The sequence below is a fragment of the Meleagris gallopavo genome, chromosome 10 (genome assembly GCF_905368555.1).
Source record: "Meleagris gallopavo chromosome 10, MGAL_WU_HG_1.1, whole genome shotgun sequence".
Classification (NCBI taxonomy): Eukaryota; Metazoa; Chordata; class Aves; order Galliformes; family Phasianidae; genus Meleagris; species Meleagris gallopavo.
In genome coordinates this window covers 14,578,945-14,603,284 of record NC_139413.1, presented here as the reverse complement: position 1 = coordinate 14,603,284, position 24,340 = coordinate 14,578,945, and the positions used below count along the sequence as shown (strand labels likewise).

Here is a 24,340-nt window from a genome sequence, read left to right as displayed (position 1 = left end):
TCGTTGAAACTAGCAGTGCTCCCTCAGGTGCTGTGTCCAGTAATATAATAGAATGGTTCATTAAGTCAAACTGCCTGATAACTTCAGGGCTAATCGATGTCAAAGCATATCATTGAGGGCAGCGCCCAAATGCCTCTTGAACATTGACAAGTATGGGGCATCAACCACTTTGTGAAGAAGCCTGTTAAGTATACCCCAGGGCAATGCCTTGTTCAATATTTTCCTCTTTTACCTGGATGAAGGGATGGAGTGTACTCTCAGAAAGTTTGCTGAAGATACAAAGCTGGAAGGAATGGTTCACACACCAGAAGACAGCACTACCATTCACTGATTACCTGGACAGTGTGAAGAGCTGGGCAGAGAGGAACCTAATGAAGTTCAGCGATGGCAAGTGTAGAGTACTGCACCTGGGGAGGCATAACCATATGCATCAGTACAGGTTAGGTGTTGACCTGCTGGAAAGGAGCTCTAAAGAACAACGCAGGTGTTGTGATAGACAACAGGTTGGCCATGAGCCAGCAGAATGCCCTTGTAGTCAAAAAGGGGAATGGCATCCCGGAGTGCACTAAAAAGAGTGTGGTCAGGAAGTCAAATGAAGTGATCCTCCCCTCTGCTCTGCCCTGGTGAGGCCACGTCTGGTGTACTGTGTCCATTTCTGGGCTCCCCAGTTCAAGAAAGACAGAACTGCTGGAGGTAGTCCAGTGGAGGGTCACAAAGATGATGAGGGTCCTGGAGCATCTCTGATGTGGGGAAAGGCTGAGACCTGAGGCTGTTCAGCCTGGAGAAGAGAAGACTGAGGAGATGGATCTGATCAATGCTTATAAATATCTAAAAGATGGTAGTCAAGTGGATGGGGCCAGGCTCTTCCTTTTTTTTTTTTTTTTTTTAAATATCTGGAAATATTCAAAACCCACCTGCTTATCTTCCTGTGTAACTTACTCTAAGGAACCTGCTTTAGTCAAGGGCGTTGGATGTAGATGATCTCCAGAAGTTCCTTCCAAACCCCATTCTGTGATTCCTGCATACCTCAAGAAGTTTCCTAACACAGCTCACTTTCCAGGCAGCCAGCTTCTTCAGAGAATGTCCATTTGTAGCAAAGAAGTGCTGCATCAATGAAGTATGCTGTCTTTTGGGTTGTTCCCCTGCTGAATTAGTGTGAAGTAGCCAGAGCTGAAATTGTGAACTTAAACTTATATTTTTTGCATTTTTCTTCTAAGAGTTGGAATCAAATTGATTTGTAATGAAGTGTAAGGCTAATACATGTGACTTTTAACCATGGGCAAGTCTGAACATAAATAATGGTAATGGACTTAGACGCATTCCACATAAGCAACTGTCAGATGATGAAGTTTCATATGAAGCACAGCACAGGATGTATGCTGACTTCCTCTGCTGGAAGTGGTGTTGATCTGAACCTGTGTCGTATATGTAAGCATAAAATGTCTGTTCATCAGGTGCAAGAGTTTAGTCTAATGATGCTAAGAAGAATGTTGGGACCTGTTTTCTGTCATTACAGTACTGATTTAAAGAATGATAATGGCACTGAGCTAGGATGATGTGAAGATTCTCCTTCTGCTATACTTCCTTTGGCAACAGGATGCCTTGCAAGCTGTAGTTCCACACTGGGTGTGGAAATCAAACGAGATCATAATTTTAGTGTCTAATATCTCAGTGATGCTTAGCACTACAAATTCAATACATGATTACTTTTATCTGATGAAAGGAAAGACTTCTGCATCAAGAGTCCCATGGCTCTTAGAGCTTCTGGGATCCCAGAGGAGCTACCAAACAACACTTTGCTTTTTGTTCCTTATCAGCTATGATTGTATCAGATAATTACCTTTGCAGGTAAATTGGTAGCTCATACGCTGTCCACGAGCCTCCTCTCTCCTGCCAGGCACCACGTTTCCGAGTCATTCAGTGGTGTGGTATTTCTCATTGTTAATCTGTTCCAGCAATTAACACAAAACACTTTATTTTAAGTTTAGGCAGCCAAGATCACTGCTGTGTTTTAGTACTTTCAAATTTTGAGGACCTATTTTAATCCTGACCCTTTCCTGGCTAATAACCATACCATGTGTCTAATTGCTTAGGTTCCCATGCAGAATAGGAAATTGAAAATTCCAGATAATTAACAAATATTTTTTTTTATTAGTTTGAGATTACTTTTAAAATATAACAAAAGTTATGGGCCTGTTTTACAAACATTTACTTGATGTGTAAAAGGATATTTTCACTGAGAGTGAGTTGTTTATTTTTCATTTGATTTATTGACACAGTTTTGCTAGCAGTAAATTATCTGCAAATAACTGTTGAAAAAGAATGGACAAAAGAAGAGTAATTTCCCAGTGGAATTTCATGGTGGAAGATAGGAAGACTTCAAGCTGAGATGTAGTGACAAGAAAAGACTGGATCCTCTGAAACATCCAAGCACAAAGCATGATGCAAAGCGGACCACAGCTGAGTCTGTTATCTGTTACCATGATGTAACCCTGGGAGCAAGCCACGTAAGCAGTGATTCAGTCTCATACAGCTTCATAACCATGTTACCAGTCAGGGTACTTCACTGCTCTGACAGTCAGACTCTCCCCTCTGAGTAGAGCTGCTTTGTGTTAATGTATGGGTTTTGTGCGTTAGCTTAGCTGGCTCTGTGAGCACCACAGCCCTGCCTGTGTGAGGGGTAGAGGAAAGCTGGGAAAACTAAGTGTAAGAAAAAACACATCACTTGGATTAAGCCATCTGAGTGCTGGAGTGAGGGTAAGAGGTAATGCCCATACAGGAGAAAAGGCCTGTGTGCAAGACCAAGCATGGCTGTTCAGCAAAGAACCTCAGAGGGGGCAGAGCTGGGGAGGCTAGGAGGCAGGAGTGTGAGGGCTGAAAGGGTGGGGCTGCCTCTCGTCTTTGAAATCTTCCCATAGATGTCCATACTGTTGCTTGTTTATTCAGTCCACACCAAAGAAGATGCCCTGGTACTAATAAAACAAACTTATTTAGAAAGCAGTGGTTAGTAATTATATAAAGTGCTTGTGAGCCCTGGTTGCCGGGCTCCATCACTCCCACCTTGCATGAGCCGCCTCACAGCATCGCATCTAAAATCGGATGACAAGATGCCACGTCCTGTGGAGTGCACGGCTGGGAGCTGCGGTCAAGTCTGGGTGTAGTGGTGCAGCTTGCTGGTCAGGCCTGCAGGCACACTGCTGAAGGAAGCCCAGGCATCAGAAGGGATACAGAGGGAAAGCGTCGCTCACATCCAGGAGCTCCAGTTCAGCCAGAGGTCAGGAAAAGGGAGTTAGCCCTATGTCTTTTGGCACAACTTTAGCTCTCTGTTTTCTCAACAATACAAGGTACGTGGGGAGTGTTGTCAATAGCTACTCCACAGAGAACTAGTCAGACCAAATTCTTCCCTGGTGTAATGGCGCTGCTTTCATTGTAATCAGAAGTACAGAACGTGGCTCGTCTTTACTTGGGAGCAACAAAAGAGCTCAGGAGATGAAAAATGATTTCATTGTTTGCCTTCTGATTAAAGCAGTTTTTAATACATAAAAAATGTTGCAGGATTAGGATGTGACAGTTTAATCTTCACCTTGTTCTGAAGCTTTGCTTCTCCTGTTTTGATTCAACCCGTAGCATCCATGCAATTCACTTTAAAAGAATTCTCAGCACTCTGCTATTGTTTAAACATCTGCTGTATCCAAAGTTGTTTTAAAAACACTGCTGTGACAAAGGGTTAAAATGTAAATCTGGAGAAATGCAAACTGGGAAAAAGATGAGCTGTGACAGAAAGTTCAAGCAGCTGAGAAGTGCTGGAGCTGTCGGAGCGCGCAGCTCAGATGTGAGTTGAATCAAGTCACAGAAGTAGTTTCTCAGTACTTCGTCTGAAAGCAATTTAGCTTTTCTGTGTTAGCAGATTATGCTGTTTTCAACAGTTGCTGGGAGGAGATGACTGATGGAAAGCATTTCCATTGTGCGTCTGTTTCCAAGAACAGTCCAAGCTCTTGCATTCAAGCTGTGGTTTTCTTACCCTGCTCAGCTTCAGGAATGGTTCTGCCAGGCTCCAAGCAGCAACCCCCCCTTGCTCCCAGTTTCAGGGCTGCTCTTGGGACCCAAAGCTCTTGAGCACAGGGTGAGTCTTTGAGTAGGATTTAAAGATTTGGGGTTGTACTCTGGTAGATGCTGTGTTGGTGCTAAGCAATGGCTTCAGGACTGTGCATCTCAACCCTAGGTCCCAGCAAGGAGTCGGCCTGTGGGTGGGTGAGGTGCTGGCTGCCCAGTGTCTCCTGCTGCTAACAAGGCAGTGATGCAGCTGTCTTGCTGCAGTGTAAATACCACAAGCCAGCACATGGTAGCAAGCAATAACACTTCTAGCAATTTTTCAAATGAGTTATACTTTTTTTTTTTTTTTTTTTCCTGGTAGCATGTTTCTGATTAAGTTCTTGGAGCTGCAGTTGTGTGTTTAATTTCAAGTGTGAGTGGTGGGTTTTCTCCCACCAGCAGCCTGCAGAGCAGCGCTGCCCTGAGCCTCTGTCCTCCAGATATCATTATCTGGGCACGCTGCCTTTCTTGTGGGGTGTTGGGGTTTTACTCAGCCCTCAGCACACAGCAGCTACTCCGAACAAAAATAACCCCAAAGTCCACAACAGGAAATGTTAACAATGGCAGGATTACTGCCTACCATGCCACCATCACATAAATGAGCAACTGAGAGGGAGTTGAAGGAAAGGCAGCTGTGTGATTAAGGGAACAGGAGAGACTGACTGATGAGGAAAGATTAAATAAGCTCAGCGATGACGGCAGAGTGAGCAGAGAGAAGAAACCATCTAGGCCAGGGAGGGATTCTCTAAGCTGCTGCCAGGAGTTAGGAGTAATGGAAAGAAACTAATAAAATGAACGCTGCAGTCGTGGTAATGGCTTCTTTAGCTCAGAAGCGAAACCCAGATGGAAAATCCTGTTTTAATCTTCTGCCGTATTCTCCCTTACGTGTGGGGGTAACCGTGACACTGGGTACTGGTGAAACGCTGCAGGAATCTTTCAGGCTGGCAGCTCCGCAGGGACGGAGCTGCGCCCGCGGTCGCTCAGGGCTCGGCCTGCTGCGGCCTCGAGGTCCCCGCAAATTCCCGCAACCACAATGCGACGAGGGGGGGAGCCGGCTGAGCCAGGTGACTCCGTGCAGCGCTTGGGGCGAGCGACGCGCGGAGCGCCAGCTCCTGTGCCGCCCGTCGGATCCGCGCTCCCGAAGAGCGCCGTGCGCCCGGTCCGCAGCACCGGCAGCCGGCGAAGGGAGGGAGGCACGCGAAGCAGGAGCAGCCCCCGGCCCTGCGCTCCCCATCCCGGCCCAGGGAGCGCTGTGCGGGCGGGCAGCTGCGGGGCCTCACGTCCTGTTTGTTTCCATTAACTCCCCCCTACGGGGTTTATGTATTTGTGTTTCTCCGTGTTTACATAGTTGTGCCGTCCCTCGGGGAACACGCGGGCTGTCCCCAAGGCCGGGGGCGGCCACGGAGGGCTAGTGCCTCCTCTCGGCGCGCTCCGTCCCGTCTTAGTTCCGCCGGAGATGTAAATCTTTCTTGGAAACGGTGGACAGAAGTCCCTTAGAGCACGCTGCTCCTTTCAGCAGCGCTTTTCGGTCTGCGCGTTCTGAATGCCTGGGCTGGAAGTTTGTGTTTCCAATTGTCGCTCTCCGAGGCTCTTCCCTGCGGTTAAGGCGATACCAGCCGCGGCGCAGCCCTCTCTCCGCAGTCACCGCACCGCGCTTCAGCACGAGGACTTCCTCCACCCGCGGCAGCTCCCGGCGGCGACGCCGCGGTCCCCGAGGCCTCGGCTGCCGTTATGGGCAGCGGCCCCCGGCTCGGCCCGCGGGGCGGAGCGCCCGGAGCTCCTCCGTCAGCAGAGACCTCTCGGCCCGCGCCCCCGGCCCCGCCGCCTGCGTCAGGCGAGAGACGTGGCCCGGCGGCGGCGGCGGCGGCAGCGGGGGGGGGGGGCGGAGCGCGGCTGCCGGCGGCCTCCCCGCCCCTCCCGGCCCCTCCCGGCCCGGCCCTGCCCGCCGCGCTCGGCCCCGCTCCGCTCCGCGGCATGATCGCGCTGCTGCCCGGCCGCCGCCCGTGAGCCCGCCGGACGCGCAGCAGGTAGGACGGGGCTCGGGCACGGGGCCGCGCGGGGCCCGGCGCCGCGGAGGGGCGGCCGCGGGAAGCCCGCGGTCGGGAGGCCGCGGGGTGCCCGGCAAAGAGCCAGGAGCGGTGCCGCGGAGCTCGCGTTGCTTTATTCCCGCAACCCCCGCGCCGCGGAGAGCTCGGAACGCGTAGTCCGCCCGCGCCGTGCCGCGCCTCCGGGGCTCGCTGTGTGCGCGGTGCCGGGAGCGTGGGGCTGGCCCGGCCTGGATGCAGAGCGGGGCGGGAGGTGCTGCTCGGTGCTCGCGAGGAGCGGTTGGCCCAGAGAACCGGGGGTGATGGAAAGCTGCCGAATGCATCTGCTGTAATTACGTTAGGATGGAGGTGTTTAAAGGTGAAGGATTTTACTGCGGGTGTTAAATGTGTGAGTTGTGGATTGCTTTTTTTCATTTTTACTTAAGGAGTAAGTACTGCCTTTAAAGAAAGATGTAGTGTTCGCGAGCGGCCGTGTGTGAGCACACACGTGTCTGCATTTGCTCCCATGGAGCTCAGTAGGGCTGATGATGCTGTAAAGTAACCCCGGGGAGGCAGAAAGGCGCTCTGCGAGGTGGTGGCAGGGAAAAGGCGCGGCGTGGGAGATGAGGCAGAAATGCCTGCCCGATCCCTATGAGCGGCCCGGGCTTTCTCTCACCCCGCGGTGTTTCAGAGTTGCTTTTGCTTTTCCTTCTGGCGCGGGCAGCGGCTGGAGGGCAGCGCTCCCCCTGGACTGTCCTTCCCCGGAAGCCCCGTGTGGCCGCACTGTGGGTCGGGGGCTGAGCGCGGTGTGAGCGGCTCCTCGTCCCAGCCGGCCTGGGCTCCAGGCCCTCGCTGTGCCCGGGCTGCGGTGCAAAGCACCTGTGGTTTCTGAATCATTTCCTTTCTCGTTGCACTCTGAGTTTGCTAAAATGTGTGGCAGCCATGATGCTGTTTTCTTCCAGTCTGGATGCTTACAGGCCCTACTGATGGTTTTAAAGTAACATAACATTCCATCTTTTTTTTTTTTTTAATTATAATTATTTACCTTTGGAAAAAGTTTTAAAAAGGATGGGAAGCCTATAAGCCTAGTGACTGCACGTCCAGCTCTGGACGTGGATGGTGCTGATGCCAGTGAAGAGCAGCAGTTGAGGTTCTTGAACTTCTCTCTGGAGCTCTGTGCTGCGGTGCTGAGCTCTGCCTGGAGCTGGGTTTTGTTGCCTGCCGGCTGCTCCCACAGCTCCACCACCTGCCCAGGGCTGCTGCCACAGGAGCGATGTCACACCAGCCCTGTGCCCAAGCGGCAGCACGGTGAGGCCCAGTGACGGCGTAAGCCAAGGAGCAATTCCCCCAATTGTCTGCTGACCTCCGCTTGCACTGATTCAAGTGGCCACTATTCATTTCCCAGCCCAACTCTTTCAATGCTGCAGGAAGCAGAAAATCTCTGATGGTACTCCAAACAATTCACAATGTCAGGAGCTTGGGTTTAATTGTACAGGCTTTTTTCTCCCTTTGGGAAAACCCAGAGGAAAGTCTCATCCTGGCTGCCACGGTGCTGTGTGAGGCAGGGGAGGGTGTGGAAGTGCCCGAAGAGGAAACATTCTATACTCAGAAAAAAAAGAGAAGAGTCCCCAAATACTTCCCCAAAAACCTCATGTAGTAAAGTAAAGAAGCCATTTTCCCTCCAAAATGATTTATCAGAATGTTAAGAAGTATTGAATTTCGCATGTTTAGCATACCAGAAACTTCTCCCTCACCTCCAAGTAACTGCTCAGGGGTTGTGTGTGACCTCTGTGGTGCAAACTTCAGTGATGGTGCATTTGGGTATAATGGGAGGTGTGGTTCACCTCAGGCACATGTGGCTGTGCTACCTCGCCTGTCTGTAGCTGCTGGTTGTGGCAGAGGGTCGCTTTGTCACCTCCTGGCCCTGTGGGTGAAGCAGCAGAGCTTCATGGGGCCCAGCAGCCCCTGGCTCAGCTTCCTGAGTCAGAGCCTGACTTGAGGGGCTCAGCTGGTGCAGAGCAGGACTTGTAACGGCATTGTGTGGAGTGTCCTGAGCTTCGATAGGAATGGATTTTTGCTGTGTTTTTTGACACCGTGGAGGTTGTGTTGACTATTTTCATCTCCCAAAGTGGAGTGCTGGGGCCTGGGCTGGCACAGATGATACGACACAGCTTGCTCCACAGAGCAGTGCTCAGGATGTACTTCTCTCTTTTGAGGTGAACTTTTACCTTTGTCCCAGGCAGGCAGCATCAGCCTTGTCTACCAGCTTCAAATTCTGGACTAAGTGGTGCTCTGTTGAAAGCAGTGAGATGGGACCTCGCATCTTCCTTCGATGGCAACAGCACATCATTGATTTTGTAAGGGTTGGAATCTAAAACTCAGCAAGGTAGCAATAAGGCTGCGAACTGCTGAGAACACTTCCAATTTCATTTGCTCACTCCTGGAGCTGTGATGGGAGCTTGAATCGCACACTTGCCCAGGGCTGCAGCCAGGCCTGGCTCTGCCCTGCAGTGGGGCAAGGTACTGAGACACACATGCTTTGTGTCACCGTGCAGTGGCTCAGGAGCAGGGACTGCTGTAAGGAAGCAGTTTCGGTATTCAGAGAGCACTGTCTGAAGCTTGTAGAGCAGGCTGGGTGGTTACACACAATATTGTCAGAAAAAATCTTTGTTAAATGTAATGTGACTAAAAAGAGTGTTTGCTTCTTGCCATCATTTAGCTGTGACAGTGTGATCTGACAGATTATACACCTGCTGTGACATGGTCAGAACGCCATGCAGTGGCTTTGGTTTTGGTGGACTCAGCCTTCCTTCTCTGTGGAGCAGCCATGGCCTTTCTGATGGAGCAAGCTTTGAGCTCTTCCATCTTCAGCAGGTCACGGCTGGATGTGGAGCTGAAAACATCTGACCAATTTAGCAGATAGCTCTGGTTTTCCAAATCTCTGAGGTTTATAATCTTTAAAAGCCTTCCTGCATGAGTAGAAATTCAGGTTCTGTAGCTGTTCGTGCTTATCTCTGAGCGCGTGTAGATTGTATCCACTTCATGTGCTGGAATTTCTATGCGTTAGGCTTTTCATTTTTTCAGGATTGCAGATAAGACTATGAGCTATATTTTCATTGTTGGGGATTTTTGTCACAAAAGATGGTTTGGGGGCAGGAAAATGCATCAGCAGTGTGTCAGGCTGAGAATACTCATGTGTTTATTAGGGCGTTCGGGGATTCGTGTTTTATGAGACCGTTGCAGAGTTTAGAAAGCTCTCTTGTGCGGCATGCGAGCAGGAGCAGAAAAGGTCCTTTATGTGAAGGAGCCTCACAAATCACCAAAGCTGCATTTCTTTAATGTTTTTGGCTCAATCACTGCATAAAAAGTTTTTAACTAACTTTTCAGCTGGTTGGGCTGCTTAGACTCAGAATGGAGTCTTTGTGCTTCCTGTCCTAATTAGGAATTAATTTTTAATTATATCAGCTGAACATTTTTTGCGATGAGCACTTGTGTTAACCTGGAGTCCCTCACTATTCCTTTGGCAATGGCTGGTACTAGTTCATTTAACGTTATCTGTCCTATGGTGTTGTTTCTGTCTTTGCTATCTATCTGAGTATCAAAGTGTTTTGGATAGCCTGGTTTGATTCAAGCTTGATCTGCTTTGCTTTACTCAATCATTTGGATCTATTTCTGCAGTAATAGAATAGCACTTTCTGGATAGTTTCTTGCTTGTGCTAGAGTTTGCTGTTAAAGGTTAGTAGTCACATTAAGAGTATTTTGTAGCTCTCGAAAGAGGGCCCTCAGCTTGAGTGATAGCTCTGATAAACTTGGGTCATGATTCCTAAAGTTGAAAGGTGGGGAGTGGTGCTTCTGCAGTAGTCTTTGACATGGAATGTATAGAGTTCACTTGGCTTTGAATTTGGACAAATAGGTCAGCAAAACCAAATCTCCATGCAGTGCTATCATAGAATGCTATGGTACAATAGAGCTCCTGTTGATTTCATGCAGATCTTATCTGGAAGAATCTGGCCCTGGACACTTTTTTGTCTTCAGCCCAGCTGAATGGAAGTCAAAGAGCTGCTGACAATAGGAAGTATTTTTGGTGTGGAACACATGAAAAAGGACTGTGGCTCAATTAAAACAAACAACAAGGTTATTGTTTGGGATGCCGCCACCAAGGCGGCACTTAACTGGATGCGTAGGTGGAAATTGCAGCATATAGTTTGACATGCAATTCATTACAGTCACTTCCTCGTTATGTTCATCTCTCACATCTCTGAGCTCTGAGCTCAGGGCTGGGAGCGGCTCTGGGCACTGCGGCAGAGCTGGGAGGTCGCTGCTGGCTGCAGGGGCACCAGGTTGCAGTTGTTGGCATGGGGACCCGTGGGCTGGCTGGGCTTTGGCCACTGCCTGCACTGTAGCCGAATGCAGCTCTGGTTGCATCCGGCATCAAGTTGGCTCCAATGGCTCTGAAGGGGAGTTTTGGCTTGCTGTCAATTCAAACTCAATCATTTGCAGAGAATCGGAAAAAAGTGGTGTATTATGACCTCACAGCACTATTTGTTCCTATTCCCCACCAGAAGTGGTAAGGGAAGCAGGCACCCTCCTATTGCAGATGGGCTGCTGAGGCAGGGCCGTGCAGGGAGCCCGTGGCCGAGTCCTGGGAGCCCTGACTCATGCCTGTCCATGCTTCTGGACACATTTCCTTGCTGCCCTGAGAAGATGAATTTCAAGTAGCTTGTTTTACAATACCATAAACACATGTCTTTTAAGAATGGCTTGTTTGTATGCAAATGGATTGGTTTTAATGACTGTCCAGTTCCTCAACGTGGGCTTTATGCTTGAGCAACAGCATCGTTTGTTTGTATTTCTGCCAAACGATGGTATTTCTTACTATGGAAACTTCTGCTGTGATCATCAGAATACAAGATAGCCCATGTTTGAAGAAGTGGCAACGTGCAAGGCCTTTCTGTTGTGTTTCCAAAAAGCCAGCTTTTAAAGTCATTTTCCCAACAAGAAAAAATGACAGGTTTTGTTTAATTTTTCAGGAAGCACCAATAGCTATAGAGTCTAATGAGGGAAACTGGCCTCCTGCAATGCCTCCAGTGTAGGGAGTGGCTGCTAGTAGAGGTACTGCTGCGTGCTACATGGGAACAGACCAAATGATGGACACTTCGGTCAGTGCAAACATACAGCAAAGTAATTGCCAACACCAAATGTCGGGGTAGTTCAGACACCATTCCACTGCACGTACCGTGTGTGTGAGAACTCAGATAAGGGGGTAGTGCCAAACTCTTGGGATTTAGGAGTTGCAAATTCCAGCCCTGAACCTTTCATTTCCCTCTTAGTCTTGTCTGTTTTCCAGCCTGGAAACCCCTCCCAATTAGATGATGAAACAGGGCAAGTTTATCTGCAGTGCAGGAAGCTCTGGGCATATGCTGGAATTGAGACTTAGCCCTTGCAGTGGACATGTGCAAAACCATGGTTTCCAAGTCTTATGAATTAAAATTAGCCAGCTGTGGGCAGCTATTTACAGTGCAGTAAGAAATGCTTCACCCGTACACTGGCCAAATTTGGGGGCTCAGCAAGGCACTGTCACCAAGTCTAAGACGTGAACTCCTTGCTTCGTGTAGTTGCTGCAGCCTCTGTTAAGTGTACACTGTGCTCTGTTCCTTTAATGAAGATGAATATGCTATAAATCATGTATGGGAACCAGCCCAGAGACCTACTTGCAGCAGTATTCCCAAAAGGCATTTCATAATTTATTCTAACACATGCAGTATGTTTAAATCAGCACGGAGAGCTGGGTTAGCCCAGCCCTGTGCTTTCTCTTGTTGATAAATCTCTTATGTGCAGGACTATACAGTTCCAGTTCTTCATTCTCACCCTGCCCTTTCCCCCAGCACGGTGCTGCCAGGGCTTGAGGCTGTGGCTCCAGGGCTGGGCTCAGGCTCTGTGGTGTCTGGTTCACCCTCTGAGGCACGAAAACGTGTCCCAGTGGTGAATAACTTAAATGTCTTTTCTGGTTGGCTTTAGAGATCTCACCAACTTCTTGCACTTCCCAGTTTTAAGTCTCACTTTTTCTGCAACCTTATCTCTCTCCTCCCACAGTGCTTCTCCTCCCTTCTCCCTCTGGTCTATTATTTATGCCCTCCCTCTACTGAACGAATAAATTCTTGCTATTAATTGCCAGTCCAGCACCCAGGGACCCTGTTTCTGGTGCAAGGCTGTGGACATTACCCTGAAAAAACTGATGGATGATGGCAAGTTCCTTCAGTGCATGGCAACGCAGCTAAGTAACTGCTGGAAGAGTAAGGTAGCAGAGGGCCTGATTTCTGGAGAGAAACGCCTGTAGCTTGCACACACGGCACTTCCAAACCTTAGTCACCCATGTACAGAGCAGTGACTGGCCATGCTGCCACTTTTCTGTTGCACAGATTTGGGCCCGTCTTTGAGCCTCTCTCTGCAAGGACATGGTCTGCTGGGCTGGCGATGTCAAGTGCTGCCTGCTTGGAGGTGTCTTTCCCTTCAGGGTTGGGTCAGTCCCCAGCCTGGGGACAGCAGGTAACGGTCCTTGGCCAACACGCTGTGTCATACTGGGCTCTTGGTACCAAGCTGGTGCTGGCAGACCTACACAAAGAGATGGAATGAAAGCAGAGACTTCAGTTCTCTCTGTTTCACTACATGTGCCTTTTTCAGTCACCATGCCTGACAGAAGCTGTGCCTCGGGAGCTTTGAGTGCAGGCTGCAGCCAGCACTAGCGTTTGCTGTGGTGCTCAGCAGCGCAGTCCCTTCAGCTGGTGGTGGGAGTGCATCCATTCAGAGGTATGCTGTCTAAAATGAGTTAAGCTGCTCCAAAAGAATCTGCTTAAAAATAGCAACAATCACTTAGCAGTGCTAGAGCGTCGGGCCAGGAAGCTGTGAGGGGCCAGGAGCACGTTTATTCAGGGTCATATCAGAGATGCACACCCCTGAGTGCTATGGGGTCTGTGAGTGTAATGATGCGGAGTCTCCCGAGGTGCTCTGAGGCAGCCCAGGGAGGGAAAGCTTCGGCTCATTGTGGGTTGCCCCATCAGCTCCTGCACCCCCAACCCCTGCACAGTGGCTGCAGTCCATGTGCACAAAGCCCTTCCTGCTGCTGTGCCCACATCGCTCCCAGTGCTGCCACACTAGGCAGCTGATGAGTTAATTTCCCTTGCGTTCTGTGCTGTGTCCCTGCCTCCTCCCTGCATTTCCCCTGATGAAACGCAATTGCTCGGGAGCTGCTCTGCTGCATGGCCATTTCAGAGTCACCCTCTGATTTAATCTCTTGTTTATTAAGGCTAATTTGTGTCCAGTACTTTCCTTTCCCACTCGGATGTATTTATTCTCCTCAGCCATTTCAGGTCACATCAAGTCATCCTGCTGTGCTGCTCATTGCCCATGTATCAGCTGATGTCTCCAGTTAGATTTCTGCAACACTAACTATCTGACATTTGGCTGGAAACTCTTCCTGTTTACATCAGTGAAGAGTTTGGATCTGACTGGGTTTTTTGTGGATTTTGTGTGTGTGTGTGTGTGTGTGTGTGTGTGTGTGTGTGCTTTTCCACATCCCTTCTAGCAGTAACTATATTTGTTTATTATCTTCAAGCGTTTGCATGTCCCTTCAGGGTACTGTATTTGACCCTAATTTTCCTTTGTAGTGGAGATCAGGTATTCCTTGCACATCTTCCTGGATTACAGCATTCTATCTTATTATTACTTATTCATTTTTCTTCATTGACTCTTCTTTATTTTCTAGAAATAAAAATCATCACCAAAAAATGACTAATCGCCATGTTGCTGTCCACCTGTCTCTTCCCTGCAGCACTGCAGAACAAGGCAGTACAGCTCTTTGATGCAATTCCTTTTTGACTTCCTTCTGGTAGCAGAACACCAGGTGGTTTATCTCATGGGCAGTTTTCTTTTCTGTAGAGATGGAGGACTGTTGGAAATACAAGAGATAAAAAACAGTAAATTCTGATTTTAATCAGCGATCGGTCCAGTGTTTAGAACTCAACATTTCCTACAGTGGCTTAGAAGGGTATTCGATGCAAGTCATATTCCATGTCTCAGGTGCCATGTATTTTGCCATTAAATAGCATTTTGGATGTGGGTGAACTGAAGTAAGTTGTGCACTGTGGCAGTCCTGGCAAGCCCAGGTTCCTGTGTACCTTTCCAGCATTTTCTCTTTATTGCTGCTGCAGGAAAAGAAGCATTTCTCTGGAGAATCTTTAAGAAGTTATCCTACTTCTTCATGTTGATCTCCACTTAACATTTCTTGTGAATGTCCCTTTTTTCAAGTTAAAAAAGTAGCCTTTCACCAGACACTGCCAGTTTACTTACCACGACTACGTGCAGCAGTAATGCCGTTGTTGAGTAGCAGCCTTGTCCTTTTTTTATAAGGACAATATAAGTGACAGACAGATTCTGGTGGGGGACTGCAGAGCTCCTGGTGGACTTGGGTAGGTGGGCTGTGCACGCGGCTCCACACTTGGACCGTTGTGGTGGATGGCAGCGTGTGTGCTGTGCTAATGAGGACCTGCACTATGCAAGCAGCAACCGCTGAAGGGAACAAAGGATCACAGCAGCATGTGTTTGTGCTGCCAGAATCTCCTTCATCTAAATTCCACACACATCATTTACAAGAAATAAAGCAACCCTATAGCACAACAGCACAAAGACCCCTAAAACTACAAATGAAATCTATCCAGTGTAGTGGCCACACTGCACGGTGCATCCTGAGGACCTGGGGAGAGCTGTGCTCCTGAACCATGTTAGTGGGTTCCAGTGTACTGCTGAATCAGGAATGTGAGCTCTTAAAATGTGACAGTGATAGGTGGTGATTGTGGTGAGCATTTACAGTATTAGTCAAAGGGCTAATTCTCATTAATTGTCCTTGGGAGTATTTTTGTTACGTTCCCATGTGGATTTATCTTTCCATCATAACTTACTGGGGAGTTTCAGTGCTGGTTTGATCTCAAGGATGCATTACACAACACGTTGTAGGCTTTCGTATCAGCGGCTCTGCCTGTGCATGCTCATCTGGTGGCTGATTTTTCAGAGGAGCTGGTGACGTCAGCCCAGACATCTGAGGTGAAGATAAAGTCCTTGATCTGCCCATAGCACCCGCACTTCTGGTTAGCTGAAGTGCTCAGCAACTTGCACTCAAAACATAGTAGATTTAAAACCCTGGTGAGTATGCGCGCAAATATTCCGGCACATCTCAGAAACCACTATGAATGGCAACAGAGGTGGATGAAACACAATAGCTAAAAGGGCCTGTGAAACCTGAGCACAGGGTAAGGCTGTAGCCAAGTATCTGAGATCACAGCCGGTGTAGAGCTGGAGGGATGCAGAGGCCATGTCGACCCTCTGGTGGGGTGGGGGGCTGTGTGGGGCCGGTTTGTCTTCCTGCACACATGGGGCCTCAGTGCTGCCATGGGACCATTGAGATGGGTGTCAGAGGGACCCAGTCAGAGGCAGCCAGGGACCTGCTGCTACGTCTTGTCCTGGGTGGGTTTCAAACCTTGCAGAAAGACTTTCTTGTTATCTCATGTGGGTGGGGAGTGCTGGCTGCAGGAGGCTGAGCGCTGGCCTTGCTCTTTTTCCAGGAGGATGATTCCCGTGACCGAGTTCCGCCAGTTCTCAGAGCAGCAGCCGGCGTTCAGGGTGCTGAAGCCCTGGTGGGATGTGTTCACGGACTATCTCTCTGTGGCCATGCTGATGATCGGCGTGTTTGGGTGCACACTGCAGGTAAGTCAGCTGGGGCAGGGCTGGGAGGTTCTTGCAGAAGTGCTGGGAGAGCAGTGGTTCCATGGGTTGTTAATCACTTGAATTTGCAGCGAACAAAGCAAAATTTGCAGCTTCCAGGATTAAAGCTGTGTAGGCAGAAACATCAAATAGCACAGACGGACTTTTCACAGCTGCAAATCAGTAGAGCTGTGCTAGAGTCAGTGAAGTGGTGCCAGCTTAGATAAGACCTGCTGGTTTGGCTTGTGCCTGGATGCCTGTTTTCACCACAATTTGGCATAACAAAACAGGTGATCAAATTAAGTTCTTACACATTACCACATTTTTGCTTAGGAGCTTGAAAAAATGCAATTCTGTAATTTCTGTTTTTTCTTTATTTGGCAAACATTAATATTCTTTGCTTTTATGTTTCAAAGTGATTTGAAATGGATGTGCTTATTTTATTAATGCCACCCACAACTAATATAATGCTTCCTCCATTCCAAAGGATCTCTAACATGCTTACATGTAAACAATTGACATTACTGTCACTCACTGTAGCTAAATTTTGCTTAAGAGCCAAAAGCTGAAGAGAGATGGAAAATACTGTCTGGGATGGACTCCACACAAGCAGTTACAGTACTAGCTCAGACATAGGTCTCTCAGTTTTTGGCATTACTCAGAAATGGAGCTCTCATACTGATAAAGCTCTAATTTCAGGAAGGTTTTGCTCACTTATGTGGCATAAAATTTTCACATATTATGTCCCAAATTTAATGTGGAATCTACTGTGGTTTTACCTGGATTCACCATTTCAGATATTTTCACTGAAGAAGATACAGTGTCCATGTTTAAAAACCTCTCCTATACAGTGCTGTGTTTTTCCATCAATAGCAAAGTATTTGCTTAAGCACATGATGTAAAGCTTTTTGCTTTTAAATATATCTACTTGATTGGATTAAGCCCACTGGAAAACTGTGAGGAAATGCTTCAAACTTATTCCAGCTTATTACCAGAGGCATGAATCCAGGGTGTAAGTAATGGTGTATATCAGAATAACATTTACAGGCAAAGATTAACAGTAAGAGTTTCTGAAGTGTCGACAGTTACTGTTAGAAACATGTAGTCTCGTCTCCCTGCACCAGGGCAGATTGTCAAGGAGGATCTGTTTTGGAAGCTCTTGTTGCATACTCTATTCTTAGTGCTTTCAGCAACCACCATGTCAAAGGGTATATCCACAATACAGAAGAAGGCACGTTCTTAGTTTGGGATGATCCCAGTTAGTCATTCAGGGCAAATAACAGAGCTCCTTGGTTTGTCACATGGATTCGTATTTTAAATTCAGACCTCTGGGGATTGTGGTAAGTAACTCAGGCTTATCCCAAATTAAACCAAAGGTGATTGGTCCCAAAAGGCAATCTCACCTGACTCTGCCAATGTGGATGGACAGCCTAAATTAAGGAAGTTGCTCTTTTTTGTGTTACATTCAGACTCAGGAGCAGAAGTACTTTATTTCCACAGGAGTGTCATAGAGGAACTCTATATGAGACATTGAATAAAACAATGTCCTTGTGCGCATGTATAAAACACAACTCTCTAAGTATCCCTATCTGGCCTTACTAAGACTGAAGATAAAGAATGTCCCAGCACAGATGTGCTCATGTTGACTCTTTGTCAGCCATTTTGGATGTGATAGACATCACTGTTTGAGTGTAAAGTCACACAGATGCAGTTACACTGCTTTCAAGCCTAAGCTGTCTTAATACCATGTAGCACTTTGCTAGGGTGAATACACCCAGCGAGATCAGTCTGTCACTGGAGAGAGCAGTGCAGGAGATCCCTGCTCTTTTGTGAAAACATTACCCATGCTTTTCCTTTTTCTGGTTTATCTCAATGCCCCCTTATCCAAATAATGGAAAGCTAACAATCAATGAAAAGGCTGACCTAGTTCTTGGCATATAGAACAAGTATCTTGCTGGGACTGATAACAGTAATAGTCATCTCACAGACTGTGGGACCAAGTGCTAGGCTATGGGGTGGAATGCCTGACAGCTGGAGAAACTCTAGGGGCAGTTACCCAGTCATACTGCCATAATTGTTTGTACATCAGTTTAAAAGATATCTTTTTGTGTGTTTCAGGTCATGCAAGACAAGATAATATGCCTTCCAAAGCGAGTACAGCCTTGCCAGAACCAATCTAATACTTCAGTTGTAATTAGCACAATCCCAGATACAACCCCTCTTCCTCCATCCAAGCCATCAACTCCTCCAGCTACAGTTGAAATGAAAGGACTGAAGACTGATTTGGACCTTCAGCAGTACAGCTTTATTAATCAAGTGTGCTACGAACGTGCCCTGCACTGGTATGCCAAGTACTTCCCTTACCTTGTCCTTATACACACGCTGGTCTTCATGCTGTGTAGTAACTTTTGGTTCAAATTCCCTGGATCGAGCTCCAAAATTGAACACTTCATTTCAATACTTGGGAAATGTTTTGATTCTCCATGGACAACAAGAGCCTTATCTGAAGTGTCAGGAGAAGACTCTGAAGAGAAAGATAACAGGAAGAACAATATAAACAAATCTAATACTACCCAACCAAGCACTGAAGGCACTTTGGTCAAGACACAGTCTTTAAAATCAATCCCTGAGAAGCTGGTTGTGGATAAGGGAACACATGGGGCACTAGACAAGAAAGAAGGTGAACAGGCCAAAGCACTGTTTGAAAAGGTGAAGAAATTTAGACTGCATGTTGAAGAGGGGGACATACTCTATGTCATGTATGTTCGCCAGACTGTACTTAAGGTAATTAAATTCCTTATTATTATTGCTTACAACACAGCACTTGTCTCAGAAGTTAATTTTACAGTCGTCTGTAATGTTGATATAGAAGACATGACAGGATACAAGAATTTTTGCTGTAATCACACAATGGCACATCTATTCTCTAAACTGTCATACTGCTACCTGTGCTTTGTAAGCATCTATGGCCTCACATGCCTTTATACTCTATACTGGCTGTTCTATCGCTCACTGAAAGAATATTCCTTTGAATATGTCCGGCAGGAGACAGGAATTGATGATATCCCAGATGTCAAGAATGACTTTGCTTTTATGCTTCATATGATAGATCAGTATGATCCTCTCTATTCGAAGAGGTTTGCTGTCTTTCTGTCTGAAGTCAGTGAAAATAAGCTGAAACAGCTGAACTTAAACAATGAATGGACTGCGGATAAACTAAGACAGAGGCTACAAATGAACTCCCATAGCCATTTGGAGCTACAGCTTTTCATGCTTTCTGGATTACCTGACACAGTGTTTGAAATTACTGAGTTGCAGTCTTTAAAACTTGAAATCATTAATAACGTAATGATACCAGCAACCATTGCACAGTTGGACAACCTCCAGGAGCTGTCACTGCACCAGTGTTCTGTTAAGATCCACAGCGCTGCCTTGGCCTTTCTGAAGGAGAATCTCAAGATCCTGAGTGTGAAATTTGATGACATCAGAGAACTTCCGCACTGGATGTATGGCCTCAGAAATCTAGAAGAACTCTACCTAATTGGCTCCTTAAGTCATGATATTTCCAAAAACATTACATTGGAATCTTTTCGGGAACTTAAAAGCCTTAAAGTTCTTTACATAAAAAGTAATTTGTCAAAAATCCCACAGTCTGCAGTCGATGTTTCAAGTCACCTGCAAAAATTGTGCATCCATAACGACGGCACTAAGCTAGTGATGCTCAACAACCTGAAGAAGATGGTCAACTTGACACAGCTGGAACTGGTTCACTGTGATTTAGAGCGCATACCTCATGCAGTCTTTAGCCTTCTCAGTCTTCAGGAGTTGGATTTAAAGGAAAATAACCTCAAATCCATTGAAGAAATAGTAAGTTTTCAACATCTGAGAAAACTGACAATCCTAAAGCTGTGGTACAACAGTATAACATACATCCCAGAGCATATAAAGAAACTCACTAGCCTCGAACGGCTTTCCTTCAGCCATAACAAAATAGAGGTTCTTCCATCCCACCTGTTCCTATGCAACAAAATCAGATATTTGGATTTGTCTTACAATGACATTCGCTTTATTCCCCCTGAAATAGGAGTTCTGCAGAGTTTACAGTACTTTTCCATTACTTGCAACAAAGTGGAGAGTGTGCCAGATGAACTATACTTTTGCAAAAAACTTAAGACTCTGAAAATTGGGAAAAATAATTTGTCTGTCCTTTCACCTAAAATTGGTAATTTGGTATTCCTCTCCCACTTGGATATTAAAGGCAATCACTTTGAAATTCTCCCACCAGAACTTGGTGAATGTAGGTCTCTGAAGCGGACTGGTTTCACTGTCGAGGACACTTTGTTTGAAACATTGCCTTCTGATGTCAGGGAACAAATGAAAGCTGAATAAATAGCTTCCTCTTGCTCAGTTTTACAGAAATAACGCTTCTACCAAATACCCTGTAGGAAGTGCATACTCTGAATATGCATTTAGTTTGTTATCTTTTTTTTTGCTTTTTCAAAAAGTCTTTTCTGTACAAACAAATTTGGAGTAAGGAGTACATATATTTTTAAAATAAAATTTTCTTGTATTTTTTCACTGTTTTAAGATATTTTTAAGTTTATTTTGCCCTGACAACAAGGGTGTTTGTAACTTAATTTTTACTAGCAAAAGTAAATGGTTTTATCTGCTGTTTTGTTTTTTTTTTTTTTTCCCTTTGGTAAATCCCAATAGGGAAATTGTATTTAAACTGTATGTTTTGAATTGCATAATTTGTAACAGGTAATTATATTGTCTTCCTGGTTACTGTTAATCTCTTAGGATGTGGTCTTCAACAGGTAATACTGCAGGTGCTGAATGCCTCATTCCCTCTTTTTTTTTGTGGGAGCTGAAGGTGTTCAACATCTAACAAGGTCCGGGTTGACCTTCCTTTAATTTATGGCACTGTTTTCTCAGATGGTCAAAGCAGGCAGACATAGTTCTTTCCATACAAGGGCTGGACGTATTTTCATAGGTCGGAAGGAATATGCAGAACTCCTCCAGGGCTTTTTGGAAAGTGTAGTCTAGGTCTCTGTTTGCATGCTGTCCGAGCAGGAGGCACTGACTGCGATTTCCGCTCCAGAGCCGGAGGAGTAAGGGCACAGGTCAGAGAGGAGTCCCTACCGAAATGACTCATGCTGAAGATTTTCTGAACAATGCAAAGGGATTCAGCTGCCCATTTCCTGCTGACGTGAATGGAAGGGGTGCAATGAACTCGCAATGTTGAAAAAGTCAACCCAGGGAGATAAAACACTATTTTCAAAAATGCTCTACCCATCCTCCACTTAATGTGCGGTCCTGCAAGGGAGAAAGCGTTCTCTGTATCTCTCAGTCACTTCCCACAGGGATGCTTGGCACCATGCAGGACCGGGATTCAGAAAAAGTGCAATCGTCTTTAGTTTGTGAACCTTCTGGCAAGGAAATAACATTATTTTGAGCAGTGAACATGCTTCTTATTTGAGCTTTGGTATTGCATCGCCAAATGCCCAATGCAGGAACATTTGCAGATTTGCAAAAACAGGGTTCATTGAATACATTAACTTTTTCAAAGTCTCAGCCTCCAGAGGACAGTGATGAAGGCTCTGTTTTCCTCTCCCAGATAGTAATTAAATCAGAGATCATACCCTTGGAGGTCTGTCTGCTTTTTAAAATAATTTAATGGACAATAATATCTTCAATGATTATGTTTCAAGTTGGGAACTTTGTCCTCTGAAACTGTTCTGTTGTTAATTTATCCAGCCGCTTGCTTTCTTCTAGGCAAGTTTGGCAGACATAGTCCATGATAACTCACATGCTGCTCGCAAGCTAATTTAAGCTAATGAAAAAATAACCATATGATACTTGGCTGGGAGGAGATCTTTTCATCCTATCCAGCAATGCACATTTGAGTCAGATGCAGGCACTGGATAAATGCTTTGCAAGAATATCTAGGAGTAAGTACTTCTTTCTCTAGGAGACAATGCTGTTTATAAGTTGCAGATTGTTCAGAGTTCTATAAAATAACTGTTTGACTATTGCTGGGTTGGTTGCTCTTAAATGTTTTCTAGCTGCAATCAAGTGTTTTGAACTACCATTGTTCTGAGTTCTTGAGCTTATTGTTGTTTTGAATCAGACTTACACAGGTGGGGAGACAAAATGAGTATTTCCCCATTCATTCAGGGTGTGATGCACAATCTGATAAGTAGGTTTGCCCCCAGACCCACTGAGTAATTTGTTGTACTTGAGTGTGTTCTGGAGAAGATCTGTGTGATTAATCAAAGCTGGGTCAGGCATGAAAGAATCAAAATGATTTTTTTCCAAGTGGTTTGATTTAGTTCTATGAAAGAGCTATAACTGATGTAGCTATTGCAAGAGCTACTCTTAGTCATATATGGAACGCACTTATTGGAACAGCTTGGCAGTATATATATATTCTAAATGTATTTCACTTTGATGTAATGTGAGGGAGAGAAATGTTTTGTTGCTCATATTAACCTAATTATGTAAACCAAAGTGCTGTTGTCTCTGATGAATGTAAACTGTTTAAAATGTCCAAGTAATCGGTGGAGCTGCATAGTTATCTGACTTAGATTTGGAATACGGGATTGCATTTGAAGTTTTGTTCATTTTTTTTTATCTTTATATTCCTAAATGTTGCATTTTAAGCCTATAATTTATTTTGTGTCTGATGTGTTGTTCCATGTGCAGCGGTCTGTCTTCTGAACGGAAATTATGCACACCTCATAACTGAAGGCTGGAGATTTGTTCTGTTCTCAGTTTTTAAATACATCATAGAGGATGTGGGGGTTTTCTTTGCCACTGATTATATTTATGCCAGTGCAGTCCCTCATGTGGACACAGTTACATGAGTATAAAGTGCCTTGTGCTGGTATTTCCTTATTTACCTTCTGCATAGGAATAAAGCTTACCAGCCTTAGCACTTTCAAGCTAATAACTGTATCTTCCCCAAAGGTTTGGTCTGCTCGAACAGCTTATTCAATGGAACAGCTCGCTGCCTCTGAGGAGGGATTTCCTTGGTGTCCTTTCTCCTCCCCTGCTCCCATTCCACAGCATCTGACTGCTTTGCTCGTACCTTTACGGCTCTGGTGCTTGTCTGTTTCCTCCACAGGACAAATCAACCTACTGAGCCAGCAAAAAACAAAGCCAGTAAGAAAAGAAAAAAAAAAAAAAAAAGACACATTCGCTGCAGACTCAGCTCTCTGAAGGATCAATGGCAAGGGGCCTGGGCTGCAGCCAGGGTCTGTGCCAGGAGCAGTCAGATGGGTCGCTTTGGAGATGCTAGGTCAGCTCAGCACTTTGAGAGCCATGTGCTGTGTCTGTAACAGAGTCAGGTGGCGTGGCTTTCATGGGTAGACAGCCCTCAGACTTGTGGTGAATGAAAAAATATCAGATCACTGTTAAACTGATTGAAACAAACTCAGGTAGCTGCACTGCTGACTTTTCTATACTTCCTATCTAGTCTGTGGGGTGTATTTTCCAAAACTATATTACAGTATTTTAGAAGTGTGTCAGCAGAGGGAAGATTGTTTCCTAATTCTGTACGACCTCCTGGAAAGCATATAAAAGTGCCATATTTACTCAGTGATTCATGTACTGCTCTTATGTATATTCACGTGCAATTGCGTACTAGAAGACTTTTCTGTGAACTATAGTATTTGGCTTGGAATGGATGGACTTTTTGTGGATAATGCTTCAGGCATGGTTTGTATGAGTTCATATAATTAATTACACTAATCAGGTGCCTAATAATAACTAATACAATGGCCAGAATATAAGAAAGTCATTTAACATTATTGCTTAAAAATAATACAAGTCTTCCTTGGTGGCGGAAGCAGAGGTGACAGCATGCCTCAAAAATAAGAAGGCAATCTTAATTGTGCATTAAGCCTGAAAAACAAAACGACTTTGAGATGAAAACTGGGCAGTGTGCACTTCCTCCTTTGTCACAGTTAGGATGGATATCATGCTGACCTTGTGCATCTAGCCAATTCAGCAGCTTCTGCAAATTGTGATTGTGAAGTGCCCGCTTCGAGTCTCATATTGCCATTCTGGCACTTCCACTAATTCTTGTGTTGAGTGGTGACAGGTCCTGTAAGAATGCCAAGGAAAAACTTTGAGATTTGACCAAATGGACAAACACCTTAATTCTGTAGCAAGAATCTTAATTTGTCAATAGATCTGCTTACTGTTACATTGCAATATAGTGCACCCAGGAAAAAGTGAAATAAAACATTCTTTTATAATAATGAGCATGGTCAGACTGCAATGTGGTTATTTCTTGGGAAACATTTTGTTTCTGGGCTACCCATAGATCAAGCACAGCCATCTTTCAGGTTTGATCTCTCAGGAGGGAAGTCAGGAAAACATGCTTGAGAAAACATGGTTAGACGTGACAGGATTTACAGTGACATGGTCTGGCTTCCTGCACTCCTTCCCTTCCATGGCTCCCAGCT

General features: G+C 45.9%; 1 protein-coding gene and 1 long non-coding RNA gene across 2 annotated transcripts; one reads left to right on the top strand and one right to left on the bottom strand.

The window, feature by feature from the left end:
* Window positions 1-2,131: 2,131 nt before the first annotated feature.
* LOC146543713 (uncharacterized) lies at window positions 2,132-5,213 on the bottom strand. Its single transcript, XR_014885153.1, has 2 exons — window positions 3,061-5,213; window positions 2,132-2,972 (listed from the first exon to the last, which is right to left on the bottom strand). It is a non-coding gene; the product is annotated as an uncharacterized LOC146543713 (long non-coding RNA).
* Window positions 5,214-5,972: 759 nt separating this feature from the next.
* Window positions 5,973-24,137, top strand: LRRC8C (leucine rich repeat containing 8 VRAC subunit C). The gene is made up of 3 exons (XM_085231347.1): window positions 5,973-6,119; window positions 15,731-15,872; window positions 17,988-24,137. Exons 2-3 carry the CDS (start codon window positions 15,735-15,737, stop codon window positions 20,256-20,258), a joined length of 2,409 nt encoding a protein of 802 aa, XP_085087473.1. The 5' UTR covers window positions 5,973-6,119; window positions 15,731-15,734; the 3' UTR covers window positions 20,259-24,137.
* The last annotated feature ends 203 nt before the right edge of the window (window positions 24,138-24,340 follow it).